Source organism: Seriola lalandi, unplaced genomic scaffold (assembly GCF_002814215.2).
Source record: "Seriola lalandi dorsalis isolate HSWRI2012SDOR001 ecotype SW California unplaced genomic scaffold, Sedor1 jcf7180002054945, whole genome shotgun sequence".
Lineage (NCBI taxonomy): Eukaryota > Metazoa > Chordata > Actinopteri > Carangiformes > Carangidae > Seriola > Seriola lalandi.
Window position 1 is genome coordinate 1,929,789 of NW_019525496.1, and position 15,848 is coordinate 1,945,636.

At 41.0% G+C, this 15,848-nt stretch overlaps 2 protein-coding genes across 4 annotated transcripts in view; one reads left to right on the top strand and one right to left on the bottom strand.

Annotated features, from left to right (window-relative positions):
* Nucleotides 1–811: 811 nt before the first annotated feature.
* Nucleotides 812–7,698, top strand: rnf34a (ring finger protein 34a). Of its 3 annotated transcripts, XM_023393929.2 has the most exons (8): nucleotides 812–959; nucleotides 1,586–1,804; nucleotides 2,788–3,174; nucleotides 3,949–4,011; nucleotides 4,363–4,564; nucleotides 4,769–4,798; nucleotides 5,012–5,053; nucleotides 5,689–7,698. In XM_023393929.2, exons 1-8 carry the CDS (start codon nucleotides 954–956, stop codon nucleotides 5,874–5,876), a joined length of 1,137 nt encoding a protein of 378 aa, XP_023249697.1. In that variant the 5' UTR covers nucleotides 812–953; the 3' UTR covers nucleotides 5,877–7,698. The 3 variants fall into 3 exon arrangements, with proteins under 3 accessions (XP_023249697.1, XP_023249698.1, XP_087026431.1); XM_023393930.2 differs by lacking the exon at nucleotides 5,012–5,053; XM_087170305.1 differs by lacking the exon at nucleotides 1,586–1,804.
* A 393-nt stretch (nucleotides 7,699–8,091) lies between these two features.
* kdm2ba (lysine (K)-specific demethylase 2Ba) overlaps nucleotides 8,092–15,848 on the bottom strand; it is an 11,084-nt gene continuing 3,327 nt past the window's right edge. Inside the window, exons 2-10 of the mRNA XM_023393928.2 lie at nucleotides 14,999–15,223; nucleotides 14,640–14,783; nucleotides 13,704–13,790; nucleotides 13,041–13,316; nucleotides 12,131–12,948; nucleotides 11,760–11,923; nucleotides 11,492–11,653; nucleotides 10,834–11,052; nucleotides 8,092–9,406 (exon numbers count right to left, since the gene is read on the bottom strand). Coding sequence (XP_023249696.1) covers nucleotides 9,225–9,406; nucleotides 10,834–11,052; nucleotides 11,492–11,653; nucleotides 11,760–11,923; nucleotides 12,131–12,948; nucleotides 13,041–13,316; nucleotides 13,704–13,790; nucleotides 14,640–14,783; nucleotides 14,999–15,223 — 2,277 coding nt within the window. The 3' untranslated portion in view covers nucleotides 8,092–9,224. The remainder of the gene's footprint in view (nucleotides 9,407–10,833; nucleotides 11,053–11,491; nucleotides 11,654–11,759; nucleotides 11,924–12,130; nucleotides 12,949–13,040; nucleotides 13,317–13,703; nucleotides 13,791–14,639; nucleotides 14,784–14,998; nucleotides 15,224–15,848) is intronic.

The following is a 15,848-nucleotide window of genomic DNA, read 5'->3' on the forward strand; positions in this document are numbered from 1 at the left end:
GGAGAGTTGAAGGTTTGTGAGAAAGGGGATAGCTGCAAAATGTGAGAAAGTTATAATTGTTTTTTGATGTCTGGTTTTGATGTGACTGGGGAAGTGAAAGAGAAACATGAGTCATAATGCTGTATATGCCGATAGGATCCATGGCATGACCCAGCATGCTTCGTTTAGACTATATATTGCATGAAGCTAATAACCAGCCACAATCTTTTTGTCAGATGGAAGAAATCACATTGATATTATTTTTTATAATTAAGATATTTTGGTGAGGGATGGGGAATGACATGCATCAAATGTCCCCAACTACACTTTAACTGGGATCATTGCAGTTCAAGGCACCCTGAAATTATTCTTTTAAATCTATACACAGTTGTTGAACAGGCAATAGCAATGATGTTAGAAACATGAAACCCCAAATAGGAAGTTTTATTTGGATTTTTTATGTTGCACTTTTATTTCCCAACCTGAAGGACTAAATGTTAATGTTTCAAAACCTTCCAGTGCCAGGGATTGGTGGAAAATAGTGAAACCTTTTTATTTTGTTTGATTAAAAAATACTTTAAACTTAGTATATTGAATCTACAAATACTGAAGGCAAAAATATTCTAAATCAGTAGTTTTTACTTTATTTAAAACACTCTTTAAGGCACCTTATATAATGTAACTATCCAATAGCACATGACCTCAATATGGTCCCCTGGTACTGGGGACTGGGAAGTGGACTGCACTCAGTTCTGTATGTGGCCTGTGGGGGCAGCAACTCAGTGCCGCTGCGTCGAGACCACCGCAGCATCAGAGACAAGAAGAAGCAGTAGCAGTGGCTGTGCTCGGGGCACTTTCGTAGCTCTCGTCGCACCGAGACGCATTCAGGCAGTTCAGCGAAAATAGGAGACGGTCCGTATTGCAATGGTTACACCGTCAGTCTGTTCTTTCACAGTAGACACGCCGGAGCTGCAATGAAGGTGCATTTTTTTCTTTACATAATCTCTCTTCCAATTTTTGTCCTGCTTAGTGCTATAGCTGCCAGCTAACGTTAGCTAATATAACGCAAGCTTCTTGTCGCTGTGTCTCCGGAGCTACCGTTATGTTTCCCAGCCTGTGTTAGCTAATTATCAAAACGGCAACTCTGACAGCGGTCTGTCACCAAACATCAACTTGATATTAATGTTCTACATGAACTTATTTAGGTAAATAAATTTTCTTATTGAAGATTTTGTTTATTTGTTTTATCCGCTCTTGCAACGTTAACGTTAGCTGCTCATCTAAATATTTTAACTATGTAGCTAGCTTAATTATGTGTTTGTGTTGTGGCAGTTGTAGCTGCTTGCTCCTCCTGTCTGCACATCTTGCTTTGTGCTTTATTGTCTTAAACTAGCACTGTGGGGTGAAGGCTTTTAATAATTTCATCTATAATTAACACCCATATTTAGTTTCTATAGAGAACGCAGGGTATGTTTCTGTGGTAACCATCAGTACAAATGTTGCTGTTGCACCCATTCATGTTAAATGTCGTGTCAGTAACTGCTGCATCAACAACATTAATGTGAAGAGGGGAAATACTGAAGTGAAGGTGTTTTGTGACTGTCAGGCAGGGGCCTCGTCCATGTGGGCTTCATGCTGTGGTCTGCTGAATGAAGTCATGGGTACTGGGGCCGTCAGAGGCCAGCAGCCAGGGTTTGGGGCCGGTGCTGGACCCTTCAGATTTGCCCCCAGTGCGGGATATTCCACATACCCGCCCACCAGCTCAGGGAGTCCCGGTCTTGTATGCAAGGCCTGTGGCCAGGCCTTCTCAGTCTTCAGGAGGAAGGTAGGTGCCTGGGTGCTCTGTGTGATGCCAGTACATGTCAATAGGTCTGCTCACTTAATGAGGAGGAAAAAGGGCATGTGTTGAAGCAGAGGGGGATGTTAAATGAATATTTTAGTCAGAAGTATTAATTACTGACTGTACCTGGCTGTGGAGTAATCTAGTTTTTGGCATGTAGATTGACGGAATATCATAATGCACATCTACATTTGTAATCAGTCTTCATATTTTAATGCTGTTTTGCCAATGGACTTAAAATAAAGAGTGAAATGAATCAAAGCCCATGTCTTAAACCATTTTTTTTTTCTTTTTTTAGAGTATCCTTGAGTCTTGTAAATTGTAAAGAGGTTGTTTTCTTGCAAAGTGTAATTAGCCACAGTTTCTAAATTGCTGGAACAATATTTAGCTGTGTCGAGAATTTAATTTACACCCAGAGGCAAGTCATTTTTATTGAAAATGCTGTGCCGTTCTAGCTGATTTCAGAGACAGATGGACAACATACTGGTTCTGTGATATCATCCTCACTGATGTTCATGTATGGCTCACAGGGTCTCATTCTGTCTGAACCCTGTGCTTCACTCACTCATCGTGCCAGTTTAATCCCACGTCTTGCATTTATTACTGTTTGATGTTTGTCACTTAAAAGAAATGAGCTGTCTCCTGTGTCTGTGCCTGGAGAGGTAGAGCAGATGTGAGTGATTGAAAAATGCAGGGAAGGTCTATTGGCATGGATATGTTTTCCAGTGATCTATTAAATGTTGTCTGTCCACTTAACTGTCTTCCTGTTTTTTTTTCTGAAATATCACAGGTTATTGTCAAAAAACTATAAATAAAGGGCAGATAGATATTTGGTCACATTTTTCAGTCTTATGCATCATTCTGATACGAGGGATTTTTGGCAGTAACACATGGTACAAGGTATGCATAAATCACTAATTGCCTAATTTCCATCATCTTGTTTTCTTTTCACTCTATTTCTTCACTAGTATATTTGCTGCGACTGCAAGAAGAGCTTCTGCTCGCTGTGCTCCGTGCTTCAGGAGAATCTGCGCGTTTGTGCCACATGTCACTTGCTGAAAGCGACAGCCTTTCAGCGGCCTCGGCTCATGCGTTTACGAGTGAAGGACCTGCGTCAGTACTTGCTACTCCGTAACATCCCCACTGATACCTGCAGGGAAAAGGAAGACCTGGTGGACTTGGTGCTCTGTCACCAAGGCATTGAGGAAGAGGAGGACCCTGACACGGGCAGCCTCCACTCGCGTTCCCTGTATACGCCAACCCCTTCTACCACACGATCTGCCTCTGAGCTGTCTGCTTTTGTCGCTTCTCAGGAGGAGCCGCTCAGCAGGAGTGATAGTTCTGATACCAACCAGGTCAGGGCTGACTTTGAAATATGTAGTATTTTTAATAACATCACAATCAAACCGTATCCCTGTAACATATGCTGAGATACAGACGTATAGCTGCTAGCCTCTCAGTTTTGTGGCTAATCATTACATGGCCCCTCTTGTTTGCTTGTAAAACTCAATTTGTGGGTAAAATAATTAACATGGTTGGTGAAAGTTTGGATTTTACAGATTTACTGTAGATCATTTACTGTCAGAGCTGTAGGCACAAAGCTTGGATTTCCGAGGAGTCTACTGTGTTTTTCCACAGCTCTTTTGGTTGTTTGGGGAGATTTTAGTGCATTATGTCATCAATTGAGGGAGACTATTTGCTGAGCTACTATAAATGAGTCTAAGGGAACCACTTGACATGTCACCACACACAAATATAGAAACAAAGTGTTGAAGTGAGGTTTATTTTTCACCTTTTCAGACTGGCTTTACTACAGTTTGTTAGCCAGCCAAAAGGAAACTGATTGGGATTCTAGAAAGCATAGAGGCAATAAGTAAAAGAAAGAATAAGTGCCGCAACTGGCGATGAAATGGGAGCTCAGTTCCAAACAGCCAGGATCCACTATAAATACTTGTACTTGGCCTGCTTAGGGAGCAGTAAGCTTTTCTATGAATGGAAGGGACGAGACATTGTTGTTCCTAAGGTATCAATGAGCTGTCTGAAGTGCCTAATCCTAATCCTCAATTAGCTGGCTTTTTCTTTGCATATAGTGCAAACTAATGTTTGTTGTTGCTGTTGTTGTGTTGCAGGATATGGGCGACGCCACATCGGTGTCTCTCCTCAACTTGGATCCCAGTGAACACACTCCTGAGGTGATCAGATTTCCTGCAATCATTTTGAAATCATTTATATATTATATACATTTCATTTCTGTTGCTGAATGTTGATGCAGTGCAAGGAATCCAATGCAAGGGTTGAAAATTAGATGCTAATGCTTAGAACTTCTTGGCTGGATCTGAAACTGCTTTCTCTCCTGCAAAAACTGCAGTTTCTTGCAGATTGCAGGATTCAATGTACTTCAGATTTTCCAATAACAGTCACAGTGCTTATTGTACAAAAGAAGCAGTAATAAATAAAACCATCTATGATAGGGAGGCTGAAATCCAGAAAAAAAGAGTTTTCTGTACAAAAAGTATAATTTAGTGGTTCTTCTGATCCTTTAGGTGAGTCCTCAGACGCGACGTCGGGCCAGAGCGTCTCTCTCAGACATCTCCAGCTTGAGGGACATTGAGGGCCTGTCTGTCAGGCAGCTGAAGGAGATCCTGGCCAGGAACTTTGTCAACTATTCAGGGTGCTGTGAGAAGTGGGAACTTGTGGAGCGCGTCAGCAGACTGTACAGAGAGACAGAGGAAAACAGGAAATCATGTGTGTATTGAATACTGTGCATAGAGATGACTGTTGGCAGTTTTCTTATTATTTATTAGTTGATAGGTATGAAAAATCTAAATTTTATGATAGAATATGTGAAGTCAAGTAGAGAGTGTATATAGATATAAGTTGCCATTGAAGTATTCAGTACTTGCCTGTATTTACTGTGCACTCAGTGATAGTCTGATTTCTCTCTTGCAGTGGAAAATGTGAGCAGTACTGTAACCACAGGTAAGATGTCACCCATCTGTTTGAACTGCCCTAGATGTTGGTACTGTATGCCACATCCTGTTTTTACCCATATAAACCTAATATCTTTCTTCTTCTGATGATAGTGCCTACACTGATCACATGTAGACACAAGCAGACTCATTCAAATGAGTTTAGTCATTCAGTGTGATGATCCAATTTTTTCTCGCTTGCTTTACTCCTCCCACACTTAAGTGGTGACCTTCCCCCCTCCAATCTGCAACGGTGCCATCGGAGGTAAGGCTTATGGATTCCTCGCCACCGTTGCCGTGGTCACACATAACCATCTGTGACACGCCTCTCCATCGTATGAACAGTATCACATCTACATCACATCTGTCTTCATCATGAACCTGTTCTCATTCGTTATCCAATCCTTTCTTTGTGAAAATCCCTACATGTGCTGTTTCACTGAAAATGAATGTTCACTTACTCCACTTAAGAACTCAAATATTTCAGTTTCATTTGTCATGCTCCAGGAATATTGATCCACCGTGAGATCAATCTCCCAAGGTCCTCTGTTCATGTGTTCAACATGTGAAGCTAATTATACTGAGAACTGCAGTATGTTAGCTGTGTACATTCACACATTCACTCCCTTACCAGCATGCCCTCAGTGATAAAGACTTTGTGGTTGCCATAGAAACATCTTGACACATAGCCACAACAGGCATTGACATTTTTCAGGAGATTGTGTGCATGACCTGACCAAGATAAGGCACACTGGATAAGATGAGGTGTTTTATTAAGCTGTTGGGTATTTTGCTGCCCCCTTGTCTCTCCCCAGTGCATGTTTTTTTTTCTCCATTGTGTTTAAAGCAGTTCTTTAACATTTCCAGTCACTTCTCCATGTCTCTCTCTGTCTCTTACAGACGGTGAGAAGGGTCCGCTGACGATCCATGACGACAACCTCTGCAGGATCTGCATGGACGCCATGATCGACTGCGTTCTCCTGGAGTGCGGTCACATGGTCACCTGCACGAAGTGTGGCAAGAGGATGAACGAGTGCCCGATCTGCAGGCAGTATGTCGTGAGGGCCGTGCACGTCTTCAAGTCCTAATGCACCAACTGCAACGCCACAGCACCTGCTTCAGAGCAGCAGCAGCTCAGATTGAGACTGTACCTTAATTCAACCATGCAGCTCATAACTTTGGAATCCCCAAAAGACTTATTTTGTGGATGTTTCATGTTTGTATTCACATTATTTGCACATTGAAATATTATGAGAAATGTGTTTTTCTTAAGACTTTGACTCTTTGGTTTAACCAGTGGGCAGAGCATAGGATCGTACCCTCCTGTGAGTCATTCCTCAAGTAAACATATCTCTAATCTGTCTTCATTCCTTAGTGTCTATTTTGCTTTTCTTACAGTTTTTCAACACAAAGAATGTGTGGCATTCAGTCACGTGCAGTCTTATTAAACACAACACATCACCCTCAGATCTGCCTATAAACTGTAGCTGGCACTCGACTGCTGAGTATTATTTAGAGCACCTCTCTTTACAACTGCTGCAAGTGAATACATATCTTAGTAACACAGAGGACGGACACATACTGAACCTGAGCACAGGAGAGTTAGGTGCCAAATAATGGGTCACGCACTCATGCTTCTCACCCATCTTCTTTTTCCCTCGACTGTGTTGGCCAGTGTGTGGCTGGTAATTGTTAGCACATTTTAATAGAAAGCACTTTGTTCACTGTGTGTGTTAAGGCACCACTGCTCACAACCAAATTCAAACCAGTAATAGTGACTAAGGTGTGCTACTGATTGAAAACTTGTCCAAACCTCAGCTTGACTGATGGGGTTTTGAATGCCAATAACTTTAAAGTTAGTGAGAAAAGCTAAATAGAAATCACTGAACTTGTTTTCTTTTGAAGTTTAACTCAGTGTTACTCAGCCCACAGATGAGTAGGTGCTCTGCCGCTGTGATTCAAGGACATCGATGACTGATAATGGTGATTTATGATGAAAGTCGATGTGTGATTTATTTCACCATATTCACATATTTTGTTATAAAAAAAAAAGAGCTTATTGCAATGCATTACACGTTGAAACGACCATACAAACTCTGTCATTACAGCAATAGCTGACCTCTGCTGTCACCTCTGTCTTTAGTGGAGATGCAAGACAAAAACCGGTGCTAACTCATCCAACCATCTTCCCTGTTTCCAAGCTGAACTGTGGATGTGAAACTCTGAATGTTTTTGTTTTTGTTGTTGTCGTATATTGTTGGGAGTGGAATGAAGTGTCTTAATGCGTTTTAGTTGATTTTCTCTCATGTAGGAGTAATATATTGAACTAACTATTCAAAGACATAGCGATGAGTTTACTGACACCTGTGGTATAGAAAGTATATAGAAATAATGACTTGCTAATGTACATTTGCATATATTGATCCATATGAGATGTATATATCTATATTTTTTTCCATTTGATTTAAATTGCGTAATATCAGATTATTGAAATGTCCCTGGGATTTGGGTTAGTTTATTATTACAGAGTTACGTTTTCCTGTCAAGTGGTTTCAAATATGTTTAATCTGCATAGTTTTGCTTGAACTGTCTGTCCCTCTTGAACCAGAGCATGACAAGAACCTGTATGACACTGGTTATGTTATATCCTCCATCTTCCCCATCTCTAAAACTCAATTTGCTGGTTTTTATTTCACCTAATCCTGCTCATTTAGAAGTATCCAGCTCTCTACTGTACCCACACAAAGTCAACATTGCTGCTATCACAGTAAAGACGTCCTCTACAATCACGAATAGTAACGGAGCAAGTTGCACTTTTCCTTTAGAGAGGGTGTAATTGTGTGCAAGGTTTTGTCTTTGTATTTGGGAATGTTGAACTTTTTATTTTGGTAATTAAAGATTTTAATTAAAGTCTGTTTTTGTATACTCATGCATCCCAAACAGTGTCCCTGTATTATCTTGGATAAATAATTCATAGTTAGTGCAGAAGAGATCATTTGATTAATTTATCAACACAAAATTATCAGTTTTGCTTTTTTTTTTTTTACAATTTAAAAACTTTACATTGGGAAATTGTGTGGGGATTTCTTAAAGGCAAAATACAAAAAATAGGGAAGAAACCTGCTAATTGGTATATATACAGACACATAATTTATTTGGTCCATCAAGCTCTTATTCACACTGAAGCCATAACCTATGACGAGGTGTCACACGGCTCATTTTAAGCAGTTACAGGACAAGAAAACATGACTCCTGGCATCTTTCACTTCCATAAGAATATGACTAAGAAAAGTGAAGACTCAGTGATAGTACAAATGAAATTCTTTTAATGCATATTAGCACTTAGTTTTTGGATTTACAAATATAAACATTATCACATTCACTTGAGGTGATAGCAGATTACAGCACAACACCCAAAATACACACAACACCAAGTGTATGGAGTTTATTTTTAAATGTATGCAAATGAGTTATTTGCAAAGGTCTTAATTAGTTGCTTATATAAACCTGTATAGAGGACCAGATATGCTGGGTTGACTGCATTATACAAAGTCTGTCAGGTAAGTTGTCGGTCACGTTTGCTGTGACTGTCAAATTCCTGCTTCTGGCTTTTGGGTGTTAAAGCCACCGACTGGGTGCTGCAACAGGCTCAAACCACCCCGATAAATTATTGGCAAGCATTTTGAACCATCTCTGAGACATCCACGTCAAATTACTGAATAAATGAATAAATACAAACTGGAATAAAAAAAAACAAAAAAACAACAACAATAAATTAATGTTGAAATGCTGATGAAAACCCCATCAAATACCAACACAACAGTTCATAAAGGTATTAAGATAACTGAAGACATGGGGGTGTAACAGGAATATGAAATTTGTTTACTCTGTTTTATCATTGTTGAAATACATTCTAAATATTTGGGAAGTATTTATGATAATTTAGTCAGATATTTATTACTGTACATGTTCTTTTTTTTTTTCCTCTGATACTGAGGTTACATTGATGTCCAATACAGATTTTGGCACATAGGAGACACTTGTATGAAGGCAAACTGAGGGAGGTTCCCATGCTGTACAGTCTCTCTGTCATATTTAGCTCCTGAGACACTGTAAACTCATGAAATGGTGCTTGTATAAAAATACTGTGTTTTCAAATATTTAAAGATTAAAAATAAACAACCCAACCATCAATTACAAGCACGTCTTTATAAAAGTAAACTCTCAACACAAGTACATGCATGACGTTCGCTCTTTGTCCGTCCAGTGAATGTTTATCATCCATCTAAGTTCTCCATCCAGAAATCCGCCTCTCATTTCACTTTGTCTACCGTGACACTGACTCAGAGACTTATCATAGGGACCAGTTTAAAAAGAAAATAATTGTTCCATTAAGTGCAAAGACAGTTTTTCAATCATATTTTTCCTGTTAGAAACTAGCTTGTCTTCTGCAGCAGTTTGTCCTCTTTCAGTCTAAATGGTACGCTCACAGACATCTCTGCGATGAACCTTTCGCAGGCCGTCTTGGTCACCTGCTTGCAGAAGCGAAGGTCTATCTGACAGATGCTTCCACAGCGCTTGAAAAAGTTTAGGGAATGGTCTGTGACCCGGTTGCAAACTAAAATAAAACAGAGAGAACAATAATCAGTCACAAGTCTGATATCTAAAAAGGGATGTGCATAGAATAAGACACTGCAAATCATTTAGTTTTCACGTCTTTTCTTGATGCATAACGTCAAATACAAGATCTCAAAGCATGTAGATTATGTAAGTAGGACACACTTAACTCTTAAACAGTCCTGTCTTTTCATGGGCTCTACTGAACCCGGCCCCAGTCGGCAGACTCGGTTCATTTACAACTCACAATGATGGCAAGCAGCTAAAAAATTACAGAATTACAGAAAGATTTTAAAATGTGTCAGCATTTGAAAAAGTTTAAAGTAGGTTGGAGCTTGAACTATTTTAGAATTGCCTGCAAAAGGAAAATGTTATTTTTCACTTTCTTAATTTATTCCCCCAAAGCAACCCACACAGGTATTTTCAGTTATTATACCTCTTCTGAGGACTGTGTGTGATTGTCAGCTCTCTGTCAGTCATTCTTATTGGGACCTTATAGCTCCGCCCATCCTGAACAGATGTCTAATCAACCAAAATACTGAAAACACATGTGTGGGATAGAACACTTCAAGAAGTGATTTATTAGTTCAAAATGTCCTGAAAAATGTCCAGTGGCGTTTATATTCACTCATCTTTTTGGAATTTATTTATTTGTCTTAATCTCAGAGTTCAATTAATTTCTGTTTCTGATACGTCATCAGTGTCGACGTGTAATGTTTTGGATCGGTGAAATATTCTGTGATTACAGTCAGATGTGATATACTTTCTTTGCCTTCAATGGTCAATTGTGCTTACACTGTCTATAGTGAGACAGTGCTCCATGAGATTAAATGAGCACAGCCTTGTACTTCTTCTCTCTGCCTATCCAGGAACCAGACTGTTAATTAGTTGCCCATGGCAGTAATTTAACTACCATCTGTGAAACAGCAAGAGCCCTTCGTTCGCTTGTCTTTTGTGGCTTTTCAGTGGAAGACGTTTCAGGGTCCTGGTATTGTGTATGCTGGCTCTGTATCACACTGTCATTGCTTAGTAAGACACTTGAATAGGACATTGGATGTTATTAGTAACACCTGCACTTTTCCTAGTAAAACAAGATAAAATCTCTTTTGTGAAAAATACCTATTTTGTGTGGCCTTTCCTTTTTCTATTGGAAACTGAGGTACATGTGGCTTTTCAAAAGTTTACATTTGCAGATTTGCTTTTGGTCTCTACACTCCGGTTACGACACATGATCTGTTGCAGACTGCAGACATTACTGAAGATGTCATTCACACTAACTGATCATTGGGACTGGTTTCCTGCAAAGCCGTGACTTGAGTGGCCACCCAGCAAAAGCATGTAGCTTCACACTGCGTCACATCTGTATGTAATTACAACCCAGAAACTCTCGCAATTGTGCCTGTGTATTCTTAAAGTCCCAGTTCTCACCAGAGAGGTTGATTTCTGTGAGAGAGTCTCTGGTCGTGGTTCCTGCTGCTGTCAGTAGGTTGACTGACTGGTCGTTGATATGGTTGCAGTAGCTCAGGTCGAGTCTGGACAGCAAAGGCATCTGCCGACTGATCAGACGTAATGACGTGTCGGTGATGTCCAGCCCCGCCAGCCGCAGGTCCTCCACATTCCGCAGCTTGCAGCGGTTATCCAGTTGACCTGTCAGTCAGTCGCATAAAGAACATCACATTCACTTTATGTTCTTACTTTATGCTCTTACTTGCAATCAACTTTATTTTTAAAGCCATGTCTTAGTCCTAAGACCTGAAAGCTAAAGGAGGTATGAGGAAAAATAATGTTGATGCTCGTCTTTGACTAAAAACCATCTCTTTACAGAAGAGGAGCAATAATGAGTATGAACTGAGTAGGTAATGTACAAAGTTATCCACTATGACTGATCCACCACCTACACACACAAACCTTAACTGAGTTTTTCCCCAAAAAATATTTTGAAGTCAGTGAATTTATCACCAAGGATTTTAACCCTTATGTAACCAGTAGCTACATTAATGTTACATATTATATCATAGCATGGGGGCTACAGTGGGTCTACAAAGCACAAGTGCTACCACGGATGGAGGTTTTATTCCTGAGTTACCTGGTCTGTTGTCTGTGGGGGGTGAGAGGAGGTCCCTCATCTGCGCGTCTTTAAGTCCCTCCACCCACTGGACATCCAGGGTGCGCAGCAGAGGGCAGCTGGAGGTGCAGAGCGCAGATACAGCAGCCCAAGAACACCCTGATAACTTTAACACTCGCAGACCTGAAAGACACAGCAGTACTTTAAAAACTGATGCAGAACGAGCCAAAAAAAAAAAAAAGAGCAAAATTTTCCTTGTTAATGGCTCAAGATTCACCGAGTTAGATACCTGGCAATCTATTAATAAGCCAGCTTAATTGCTTCTTGGAAATGTTGGTCCAGCTGAGGTCAAGGGAAACTGGCTGTCGGCGGATAATCCCGCTTAGCATGAGCGGAGTGATGGAGGTGCAGCGGTTCAAATCGATCCTCATCCAAAGTCTCTTGTCACAACACCTAGACATCAGAGACAAACATTTGTGTCGCATGTTATAAGCTCACAAAAAAAAAAAAAAACACAAGCTCTAATTGCTCTTTCACACTTAAAAAGGAAAAAGGAAAAATTTGTGCATTCTGTGCAGCAATATTTTTCTTTTGCAATGTCTGTGATGTTGAACATAAAAAATGTAAACATGCTATTTTACGTGTGTGCTGTGCATTTACCATCTGTTCCACGTCTTGCAAACTCTCATGCACACACACAGCTCCTGGTGTGTGAGATAGCCAAAGATCTTCATCCAGACCTCGCGCTGTATGACGTGTGTTTTACCATCTTTTAGAGGCAGTCTGTCGGGAGGCGGGCTTATCGGAGGCGGCCGAATGACGTGCCGCTCCATTTGGACACACTTGGGAGGGGAGCGTGGGGGCACCGGCCGGTTGGTTGGGGTGCTCCTGTTGAAGCCTAGCGGAGTGATCTGACTCGGGTAGAAGTGGCGCAGCTCCCACGGGGTCCCATTCATCTCTTTGGTCTTGAGGTGAGGCCTCTGATCCCCGAGTTCACTGCCGTTGCGAAACAACCTCTTGGGTTCCTCGTTTTCCGTCTCCGGCTCCACCTTGAGGGGTTGGCGGTTCTCGTTGGCCAGGCAGTCCTCCGTCTTCTGGATTTCCTGGTTCAGTGCTTTGCTCAGTTCTCGGCTCAGCTCCCTGTTAGGTAAACGGCGCTTACGGCGAGCTTTTGGACGAGGACCTTTTTCCTGGGTCTCGCTTCCGCCCTCACTGCTGGGGCCAGCCTGCGGAGAGCTGCAGTGAGACTGGTCACTGTCTCCAATGGGTGTTTTAATGCAGGGATTCAAAAGTTCATTCTTGGAATCCTTGTCATCCCGTTCGTCTTCAGCATCTCCAAAACGCCCTTTCCTCTCTACACCACTCCGGAAGTGAGGCTCCCTTCCTTCTTCATCCTCCTCCTCATATGCGTCTTCGTCCTCCTCTTCTGTCTTGATTTGATGCAGAAGTTTAGAAAAATAAGGATCATCTGACTTTTCCTGGATGAAAAAAATAACAAGTTGTATTAAACCAAAACACTGTTTATTGATTTAAAAAAACATATATGAGGTACTCTGTAAATGATACAAACCTTCTTCCTCACACTGAGATCCTCTTCCTCATCATCCTCAAACAGCTTCCTCTTCTTCCTCAGTTTGTCCTCAGGCCTGGGCCTGGGCAGGCTGCTTGGGGAGAGCAGTGGTGGCTGTCGGAGAGACTCCTCCGGTCTGTACCTGGGTGTCTCCTCTCTGTCTGGTCTCCTCTTGGCTGCAGAAGAAGCGTCTCCCTCCTCCTTCACAGGCTTCTGTTCCCTCAGCAGAGAGCCAGGGAGGTTGGAGGCGTACTTAAAGCCTGGACCCCTTTTTTGCTTCAATACCAAAGGGGACAAAAATTGCGAGACAACTTTATACCTTTTGTCTAAAGTGACAAGGAAAACCAACTGTGCTCAATGTGTAGTTACGGTTTAATAAACTCATCACTGGAGCCAAAACAAAAAAAACATGTAGTATGTATGTGGTTTCCTGCTCAGTCACATGTGAATTACTTTCACAAACTACAAGAGTATAAACAGGAAGTGGCTGAAGACACAAACTGAAATAAAGAAAGTAATAGTGAAATAACAAAACAGCTATTATCTATGATTAATACCCAAACTCTTTAGTAGTAATTCTGTCTGAAAATACACATAAAACACACACACTTATTGAGCTGTTACTAAATCCAAACACTCTGACTCACACATATCTGTACTCACTTTTCCACTTTTCCCAGCATGGTTGCATTTGGGACATTCCCAGCAGTTAGGCAGTTCATCGTTCACCACTCCAGACGCATCGCTCACCTGACAAAACCACAAAGAAAATGAGCTGGATTTCAACGTGACCAACGAGCTTTAACGGATTCCTATGTACAGTTTGTTTGACACAAACAAGACTAGGGAAGTGAAAGTGAATGTTGTGACGTGTGCCTGTTAGGCAGGTCAGTTCAATTTAACTCAGCCACTGGCAACGTACAGACTCTTGCTTCATACAGTGAGTAGAAAAGAGAAGTAAAGTTAAAGACTCCCACTTGAGGATCTTAAATATGCACCTCTGAATGTTTGTCTCAATTCTTATACGTAATGTATAGATCTGAAAAAAAAGATTTAGAATATTTTAATTGTTGCATGATGCAAAACTAGATGGTGCATGTTTAAAAAACTGGTTTGACTAAGCCTATGCTAGCAACGACCTGTTGTGTTTTTGACATAGCAGTTGCACACAGGGTGTGTGCTGCTTTACATTTTTTTGCCTTTACCTCATGAAATGTCTTTAATGCTGAAACTAGTAAAGTCTATGTTCACACATCCTTTCAGGACAATGAGTTCAACTTTTGCTCATTAGTAAATGTTTTTATGCCTGATGACTCATTTTCTTCAACATGTGGTGGGAGTCAAATCCTCAAACATGATACCGTCATGCTTGAGCCATAAAAACTTCTGAATCACAGTGTATTCAGAGTTATATAAACGACAACATTCCCATATCCAGTTACCTTCAGTGACTACAGTCCAACTGTCTGAGTCACTCACTCACATTATGTTTCAATGACCTGGGATTGCTGACACAATGCTTAAACACAGATGAGTCAGTGTGTGAATGACTTGACTGAGGTCGAGTTGTTCAACTATTCCCAGCCCAGCCCTCTGTACCTTGAGGCAGTGTGGATGGACGATCTCGTTGCAGATGGAGCACTCCATTAGCATGAAGTTGAACTTGTCCTCTTCCTCCTCCAGTGTGTCCTCCTTCCCTGCCTCTTTACACACCACACACACTGCCGTGTGGGGCAGGACGGGCTGCATGGAGCAAGACCAAACCACAAACAAGGAATAAACACATTTAACATCAATGAACCATGTTATGAGTTATGTGTATTTTTTCAGAAGAGACACTGTGATAGCTAATACAATTTCAATTTCTAAATCTTTCTTTAAACTGATAAATGTAGCATATGCTTTCTAAAAATAAAAACTAAAAAATTGTAATATCTACAGTTCTACTACTGACTCACCGCGATGCATTGTCTCATAATGCAGGACTGTTTCATGCGCCCTGGCCCTCCAAACTTCTTCATGTCCTTGCAGAAGTGACACTCTCCGCACTCGGTTCGGAGGCACGCCTCGCACTTTCGGCAGCGTGTCCTCCTGCGTCTGGCGCCAGATGAGCTGCGGTTGGACGGCAGCTTAACGGCTGACGACGTCCCCATCTTGGGCTTCGGTCGGTTGGCAGCCCGCTGCTGGAAGACAAATAGTGAGAGTGAAAGTGAGACAAAGGTGGGAAAATTAGGAGACCCTCTGTCTGTAGGGGGGTGACAAGTTTGTACCTGGAAACAATATTTGTGTCTTTAAGAAAGATAATGAGTGTAATATACTGTTTATAAGACAGCTTGTCTGTATTGAGGTGCTGCAAATTATGCCCGAAAATGTTGCATCATAATAACAATTTTTTTTTAGGGCATAATAAGCAGGCTGTTCCTGCTGCTGTGTGACAAGTCTTAGAAACTGGCTACAACTAGGAATTCAAAATTGGCTAACCCTTTGCTAACCCTTGATAAAAAAAAACAAAAAAAAAAACAGGGAAGCTCTCAAGGATCCACCCTCTGGGGAAAATTAAAGATCAAACATGCTTTCTATGTTTGAGTTGAAGGGATTTTACAACTCTCCCAGAGAATAGAGACACAAGGAAACAGGTACTAAGTCAAAGTGACATCTCCAACTGTTTTGTTATGTCCAACCAATGGCCAAAACCATACCAAGAAGAGTATCAACATTTCAAACATTTAAGAAGCTGGGAACAGCAAATGTTTGGTATTTTTGACAAAAAAAAAAAAAAAAAAAAAAAAAAAAAAAAAAAAAAATTTT

What these genes read in the sequence shown, in the direction of transcription:
- rnf34a (XM_023393929.2), top strand. An exon ending in CCAGTGAACACACTCCTGAG is followed by an intron (nt 4,012 to 4,362) that starts GTGATCAGATTT and finishes CTGATCCTTTAG; the next exon opens with GTGAGTCCTCAGACGCGACG. An exon ending in CTGCAACGGTGCCATCGGAG is followed by an intron (nt 5,054 to 5,688) that starts GTAAGGCTTATG and finishes TGTCTCTTACAG; the next exon opens with ACGGTGAGAAGGGTCCGCTG.